Source organism: Apodemus sylvaticus, chromosome 12 (genome assembly GCF_947179515.1).
Source record: "Apodemus sylvaticus chromosome 12, mApoSyl1.1, whole genome shotgun sequence".
In the NCBI taxonomy this organism is placed as follows: domain Eukaryota; kingdom Metazoa; phylum Chordata; class Mammalia; order Rodentia; family Muridae; genus Apodemus; species Apodemus sylvaticus.
The window spans coordinates 35,100,341-35,108,577 of NC_067483.1; the positions used below are offsets into that span (position 1 = coordinate 35,100,341).

General features: G+C 50.1%; 1 protein-coding gene across 2 annotated transcripts; it reads right to left on the reverse strand.

Moving 5' to 3' along the window:
* Nucleotides 1-819: 819 nt before the first annotated feature.
* Nucleotides 820-4,771, reverse strand: Cxcr4 (C-X-C motif chemokine receptor 4). Of its 2 annotated transcripts, none has more exons than XM_052200665.1 (2): nt 4,657-4,771; nt 820-2,471 (listed from the first exon to the last, which is right to left on the reverse strand). In XM_052200665.1, the coding sequence occupies exons 1-2, from the start codon at nt 4,669-4,671 to the stop codon at nt 1,428-1,430; spliced, it is 1,059 nt and encodes a 352-aa protein (XP_052056625.1). In that variant the 5' UTR covers nt 4,672-4,771; the 3' UTR covers nt 820-1,427. The 2 variants fall into 2 exon arrangements, with proteins under 2 accessions (XP_052056625.1, XP_052056624.1); XM_052200664.1 differs by having other exon boundaries at nt 4,651-4,769.
* Between the last annotated feature and the right edge of the window lie 3,466 nt (nt 4,772-8,237).

Here is an 8,237-nt window from a genome sequence, read left to right on the forward strand (position 1 = left end):
AGCTGAGAATAAAAGTTTATCATGTGTTTATGAGCTTCAGGTCCCACCTTCATAAAAGTGGGGGGGGATGGGCAGTGATGTCATCTACACTAGATGATGCACAGTGCCCGCCTGAGATGGGACAGATGGGAAACTGCAGCCAAACGCAAACACCATCAAGTACGTGTATCCTGCTTGACGCACAGACATCTCTCTGAGAGACATTCCTCCATGGGAATGCCTCAGCTTCCGGTGAGTTGAAAGTGTAAGGGCTTCAACTTCTTGACACAGGCTTTGAAACACTGGGTGTTGCTGTCCTTCATCTGAGACCCAGTCACTTAAGCTTCCTGCTCTTGGCCTCCCTTAATAGTAGCAGCAGAAAGCCTGCCTCTTAAGGTAAAGCTTAAGTAAGTACGCAGTACTTAAGATGGAGGCTGGGGAATGGACTCAGTTTGTAGAGTGCTTGCTGTTGTAAGCACGAAAACTTAAGTCGGATTCCCAAAATGCTAGTAAAAAGCTGGGTATCCTGATGCATGCTTTAATCCCGGCTCTGGAGAGAAAGACAGCTAGATCCCTGCGGCTTGCTGGCTACACAGCCTTGCCTACTTAATCCAGTTCTAGGCCAGTGAGAGACCCTGTCTCAAAAACAAAACAAAACAAGGCGTGACAGGTCCTGAGGAACATCTGAAGTTGACCACCAAATGCATAATGCACACGCACATGTGTGAGCCCACACAGACACACCCAGGAGTGTAGGCCATAAATCTGTACATTCCTCTACTTTTCCAAACGTATTATTACTGATAGCCAGCAGAAATAACAATATAGCACACCACCAAGTAAGTTTATCATTGACTTTTATTAACAACATAATACAAGACTGTACATTTGTTGTAGGTACTGAAATCAATCCACTCTTGAAAACGGATAAAACAAAAACCCCAGCAGTTCTAGACCATTTCAGGCTTTGGTTTTAAGTGCCGTTTTTTACTGAAAAAAAAAAAAATCACACAGCATAACTAAACAATTTAAGAAAGGGGTGGGGGTGGGGCACGGCGGGGTGGGGGCGGGGTGCTCCTCAGAATGAAGAGATTAGGCAGCAACAGCTGAGGATCACGTCTAGCTTTACTCGATTTACCACACATTCTGGAATGTTCAGTTTCTTCCTCTACAGCTCTACAGTCCTACACACAGACACACAGCAACTAAGAACTTGGCCACAGGTCCTGCCTAGACGCTCATTCACATGAAACAGACAAACAAACACAAAAAAACCATATTTATATAAATTAAGTCAAACCTCACAAAAAATAGAGGAACATGAACGCCAACAGTCAATAAAAAAAACCTGTACAAGATCGGTCAGTCTTTTATATCTGAAAAAATGTGTAACATAAAAAGTTCTTTATCATCTTTATATATATATTATATATGTCTTTGCATAAGCGTTAGCTGGAGTGAAAACTGGAGGATTCTGACTCCGTGGAGACGGAAGAGTGCCCACCCCGCTTTCCCTTGGAGAGGATCTTGAGGCTGGAGCCTCTGCTCATGGAGTTGAGCGCATGCTGCGCAGAGCTTTTGAATTTGGCCCCGAGGAAGGCATAGAGGATGGGGTTCAGGCAACAGTGGAAGAAGGCAAGGGCCTCCGTGATGGACATGCACTTGTGTACGATGCTCTCAAAGTCACATCCTTGCTCGATGACCCCCAAAAGGATGAAGGAGTCGATGCTGATCACCACGTAATACGGCAGCCAGCAGGCAAAGAAAGCCAGGATGAGGATGACTGTGGTCTTGAGGGCCTTGCGCTTCTGGTGACCCTTGGAGTGGGACAGCTTAGAGATGATGATGCAGTAACAGGACAGGATGACGATGCCCGGCAGGATGAGACCCACCATGATGTGCTGGAACTGGAACACCACCATCCACAAGCTGTCAGGGTAAAGGCGGTCACAGATGTACCTGCCGTCCACCTGGCTGACATCGGCAAAAATAAAGTCAGGGATAGTCAGGAGAAGAGCGGGGATCCAGACACCCACGTAGACGGCCTTTTCAGCCAACAGTTTCCTTGGCCTCTGACTGTTGGTGGCATGGACGATGGCAAGGTACCGGTCCAGGCTGATGAAGGCCAGGATGAGAACGCTACTGTAGAGGTTGACGGTGTAGATGATATGGACAGCCTTACACAAAAATTTCCCAAAGTACCAGTCAGCCATGGCATCAACCGCCCAGAAGGGGAGTGTGATGACAAAGAGGAGGTCGGCCACTGACAGGTGCAACCGGTACTTGTCCGTCATGCTCCGTAGCTTCTTCTGGTAACCCATGACCAGGATCACCAATCCATTGCCCACTATGCCAGTCAAGAAGATGATGAAGAAGATGGTGGGCAGGAAGATCCTATTGAAATGGACATTTTCATCCCGGAAGCAGGGTTCTTTGTTGGAGTCATAGTCTCCAGACCCTAGTTCTTCCGAGTAGTTATCTGAAGTGTATATCTGCAAAAGAAACAGGGACAGGCGTGTCACTCCAAGGCCAACAAGCCAAGTTTTAAGTGTTTCTGCTGCCTAAGAGGCTAGCATTGATAGCAGGTTTTAACCCAACCTTCTCCGGGAAACGCCAAAGGGCTGGCTAAAGTCCAGAGAGAACACAGAATCCTACAACCCATGGTGTTCTCCACCTTCCACCAGTCTGTTGTGTGCCTTCTTTAGTGGAACCAATTAGGAGAGTCTTTGCTTAGAACAAAAGGACATTGAGAGTCTAAGGACTTCACAGCCGAGTCTTGAATAGCTCTCCTGCCCCGCCCACGCAAGGAAAAAAAAAGCTCAGAGGGAAAAAAGTAAAGCCCCAATTCCCTCAAACCACAAACAAAAACCCAAACTAAAAAAACACAAACAAAACAAACAAACAAATCCCCTTTCACACAAAGAAGTCACTCTCAAAGCCGTGTGCGGTGGGAACCAGCGGCAACCAGCAGCGGCGGCAGCGGCGGGAGTGGGGGGTGGGGGGCGGGGGTGTTAAAGTCTGAGTTGAAGGAGATAGGATTAAGATTCTGTATGAGCCAAAGGAGCAAAGAGAAAAGCGGAGCTTGACGGTTGGAGACACCCCCCCCCCCCCATGACTCTTAAGCTTTTTAGGTGCAAAACCTTGTGTTTTCTTCACGTCTGTCTTACACAAACCATTACATTTCATACGTACTGAAGAAAGCGGGATAATGCGAAGCTCTTTGGGGGTTTCGGGTCAGCAGTGTTAGAAATGAGCAAACAGTACTCCCCTACTCCACCCCATGGCCAGCGCTTCTCTGGAAAGTGGGTCTCTCTTGCCAATCCCCATGTTTATCACTGGGTATATCTGGGACGTTAGAGTCACACTGTCCTGGGTGGGGAAAGTCACGGGGTCTGCACCCAGTGGTTTTCGACCCAAGTTTCACTTCCTCACTTTTCCGGTCGCTTCCCATCCTGCAGCGGACCCAGTTAGCTACTGGAGTCCGAGGTAGGCAGCTGGAGGGGTCCAGATCGTGCGCACCCCGAAGTCCGAGTCACCCACCTAGGGGCTGGCACTGCTGCCCATCACACCCAACCCGCAGCGGTTCCAGGAGTTCCTCCTGGCTGCGCGCCAGGATCGTCCCTCCGGGTGCGAGCGACAGATTGGGCGGCTCCAGCGCGAGCGCCTTTGAATTGCGCGCCGCCGGAGGAAACGAAAAAAAAAAAAAAATCACCAAACAACAAAACCCTCCCTAAGCGAGGGGGTTTCAAAAGGCTCAGGAAACCACCGACGGTTAAACACTGGGGCTCAGTCAAACAGTCTCCAAGCTTGCACCTGTTCATCCCTGCGGCGACCCGGCACAACCCAGGTGCGGTCCTAACACGCCCTCCTGTCCCCAACCGCCGCCAAGCCCGGCACACCTCCTGGCCAGCAGCTTCACCGTACAGACTCATGACCCTTTCTCAGGATCGAGCCTAAAGGCAACCCGGACCTCGGAGTCTCGTTTGCCCCTGCAGGGAAGCGGCGGGTCGGATGCTTGCAAAGCGCCGCTACTCCATCCAAAGCGGCCACGTTCGACCACCTCTCCGCGGCTGCTGCAGCTTGTGCCCCTCACCCCCAGGCAAGCGACCCTGCAGGCTAGCTCAGTTTTCCCGCCGAAGACCGGCGCTCTTCTGTTTGCAGGATGGAATTTCAGAACCGCACTCCTAACTCCAAGACGCTTCGGTTCGAAGCTCACCCAGGATGTAGCGCCTACGCGTGCCGACTAAAGTCTCTAAATTCACACAACGTAAGAGACTCAAAGAAACTCCTGTATCCAGGAGAACCAGACGATGGTCTGCGTTCTGGGGCAGAGGGCAAGCCCTTTCTCCCTTGTTCAAAAAAAGATGGGACGTTTGCAAACAGCGTGCAAGCCGGCGCGCGCCGCGGAACTCAAGGGGGAGAGACACAAGAGCAACCTCAGGAAAGCTCCATCTGAACCTGTCCCCCTCAACTTACTGAGAAAAATATTCCTATCTTCCTCCCCCTATAGGCTATGCTCACACACATTAAAAAAAAATAGTTCCCGCTCCTCTTCTTTGTGACCCTAACATCCCTCAAGATTCTAGTCGCTTCAGCCCGCTCCTGGAGGGGCTGCGCTCTAAGTTCACACGTTTGCACGTTTAATACAAAGAAGGATGCAAGTGGACTTACACTTACACTGATCGAGTCCATGGCAACACGCGCTCTCCAGCCTTGGTGGCTACCGGAGCACCAAACGCCTCAGAGGGTCACTGCTACCTGCTGCACCAGGCAACAAATTGAAGTTTCTGTCCCGAACCGGACTTTTATAAAAACACGCTCCTGGGGCGGCGCATGCGCAGCTCGGACGGGGCGGGAAGAGACTGGCGGGGGCGGGGCGCAGCGTGCAGGCAAACAGAAGTCGGAGAGCCGCTGCTGTTGTGTTTTAAGTCAGTATGGGTCCAGCGCCCATGTTCTCAAATTTGGGGAAAGCAGAATGCCAGCCAGGAAATTTCTGCGGGTCGCGCATCCACCTTTACCCACGTGGATAGAATTCTAGACCTGGAGTTTATGGGTGGAGAACTTGAGACTAGACTGGGGAGAAAGGTGTGTGTGAGAGACTTGGAGCCTACCTAACCAGTAGGCGGCAATGTTGGAAGCTCCGCCAGGGTTCTATACTTTGAGCTGTCAGGAGCGATTACTACCAAAGCTCTTCCAAGCAAGGGTGTGTTACTACATATTCATAATAATGACATTAGGGTCAAGTGTAGCAGAAAGCACTTGTGTACCCATCCAGAAGTAGATATACTCCCAGAAAGAAAGTCACAACAGTGGCAAACATTTCGTGAAGAGATTTGTGTGTGAATGTGTGTGTAAAATGATTAAAATGTGTTTTAATTATAAAGAAGAATTTAGCGACGAGGACTTTGTATAGTCACATCCTAAGAAATCTGCACAGAAACACTGGTTCATTTTCATTTCATAAGCATAAAGGGATGCATCTAGTTAACAGATAGTTACAGAGTCCCAGCTGGGAAGCTAGCCGGGACCCACGCGGAGTCAGTGAGCGCTCCACGAGCTCCAAGAGACCAAATGGAGCAGCCTGGGACTGCAAGCCTGGCCTGAGTCCAGAGCTTTCGCTTTACGCCGTTCTCGCGTCTCCCACGCAGAACACTAAGATGGGAACTCTTAGTGAAGAGTTAGTTAGGCCGGGTTGGGGGCGTGGATGGCTAGGAAGTCTCAGACAGGCTGGGGTAGCAGTGGGCGCCCAGACTGCTTCCCAGACTCGCGCCAGATCGGACCGGCGCCGAGCTTGGGCTGGGCGGGGAGGGAGAAAAGGGTGGGGCCAGAAGCAACCAGACCTCCAGCCAGTGACTGACGGATCCAATGCGGGGTGGGGGTGGGGTGGGGGGGCACTGGGGGTGGTGAAGAGACATCCGGCAACAGGAGCCTGGGTGGCAACGCAACCCCGCCCCACCCCCTCCTGGAATGGACCAAAGGATAGGCAGGCCCAGACTGCGCCCTGAACTCTTATCCCCGCCTCCACTTCTCCCCAGGTTTTTTGTTTGTTTGTTGGTTGGTTGGTTGGTTTGAGGCAGTTTTATGTAGTATAGGCTGGCCTCAGGCTTGGTACGAGGTTAAGGATGACCATGAACTTCTGATAGTCCCGTTTGTCACCTGCCTAGTGCTGGGATTACAGTTGTGTGCCACCACGCCCAGTTTTTTGAGCCGACAGGGCTTAAATCAGAGCTTTGCGCAGGCTAGGCAATCAGTCTCTGACAGGACACCATCTTCCTGTATGGTCTGGGCACTCTCCCTCAAAGTTTGCCTGTACAAGGCCTCTTCTGCCCTGCACTGATGTTGAAATTAGCAAGTGCGACCGACCCTCAAAAACTGCCAAGTTAGGAGCCAAGAGCTCCCACAGGCACTTTTAATTATACCAAATCATTAATAAAACTTAGGCCCATATTTCCATAAACTAGTCAGGACAGACAGAAAAGCCGTTGGGCTGGAATGTCAGACCCGTTAAGAGAGTGCTGGTGTTCAGGATGGGTAGCTTGACTGTAGCAGGATGGTCAGCTGCAACAAACTCCTGAACTCCCAAAGGCTGCGACAGGAGAAGGGGAGTCTTCCGAACCTGTCCCTGAAAGGCACAGAGCACAATTGGAGTAAAATGATTTGCATAATTAATATTTGTTGATTGTTAGCGAACAAAAGAAAGCTTCCTTCCACTGTCTGCACAGGCCTCTTAGCTCCTGTGAAGTCTATTTGCTGGAGGAAAGCAGATAAAACAACAATGGCACGCTATTTGGTGACTATAGAATTAGAGAAAAAAAGAGGGATTTTTTTTTCCCCTTCAAAGATAATATTTGGCTTCTGGATTGAAAAAGACCAGCTGTCTCTCGCTTGTCAGTGGCAGGAGTGTGTGTGTGTGTGTGTGTGTGTTTGAGCAGTTTCAGTAAAAAGTATTTTATACACAGCCAGAACCTTTGAGATTAGTAATTCCACCTTTCCTAACATAGCCTCAGGAAACTGCAGTTATGCTACAAAGCTCTTTATGGGGATACTGCTAAAAATAGCGTTAATAATATAATAGTTAATAATAGCTGAGTAGCCCTAAATGTCCACCATGAGCAGGCTAGTGGAGATGATTTAGTACATCTGCGAATGAAATGAATACGGATGTTGTAAATGTTTGTGAAGAATTATTAATAGTGTGGGGGAAATACTTATGAAAGAAACTGCACAGGGCGTGAATGAAATCCGGGTTAGTCCATGATCTCAGTTGTACCTGGATATGCCGCGGAGGGCAGTGATATAGTCCCACTGATACAGTGCTTGCCCCACACGCTGGAAGCTCTTGCATTACAGTGGGTTTCATGTATCCCAGTCTGGTCTCTAATTCCCTGTGGAGCTGAGTTCATCTTCGAATCTCTGGTCCTCCTGTCTCCAGCTCCCGAGTGCTAGGACTACAGGTATACACCGGCATGCCCAGTTTATGTGGTGCTAGGGGTGAACTCGGGGTTATGTGCACTGCACGAGTTATGTGCACGTGAGTTATGTGCGGGCGGTCTGTCTGGTTAGTCGCAGCTCCAGCTTTTGTGATGTACATCAGAAGAACATTGCAAACTCTAATGTCTCCTGAAAACTTGTTCCGGGCATCCAACCTTGGAGAAGGCCCTCCACTCGGCAGGTCTCCTCTTCTGTTTTCCAGGATCAGGAAGCTGAAGTCTGCTGAGGGTGAGGAGCTAGCTGAGGGTGAGGAGCTAGCTGAGGGTGAGGAGCTAGCTGAGGGTGAGGAGCTAGCTGAGGGTGAGGAGCTAGCTGAGGGTGAGGAGCTAGCTGAGGGTGAGGAGCTAGCTGAGGGGAGGAGCTAGCTGAGAGGAGGAGCTAGCTGAGGGGGAGGAGCTAGCTTCCCACCTCGCCTGCGTGGCTCCAGGCTCCCTCCACTCGTTTACAATGACTGTCTTTTTCAGACCAGTGCAATTCACCCTATGAGCGCTTCTTTCTCCACAAAGGCATTGAGTGACATCTCTTGTGATTCAACTTTTTTTTTTAATTTTAAAGCAAATGTGTCCTACTCTTCTACCCTGAACAGTGCAAGCTCCTTGAAGACAATGCCCAGAGAGCAGTTTTCCACCCAGCCCAGCCCAGCCCTGAGCAGACCAAGCTCCTTGGTTGTTTACTGAACCTTCATTTAAGGAATTAACAGCTTTCCCCTGTGGCTCTGGCAACAAAGGCCAGGCTTATGAGCTGACAGGGCTTTGGCAGAGCCCCCA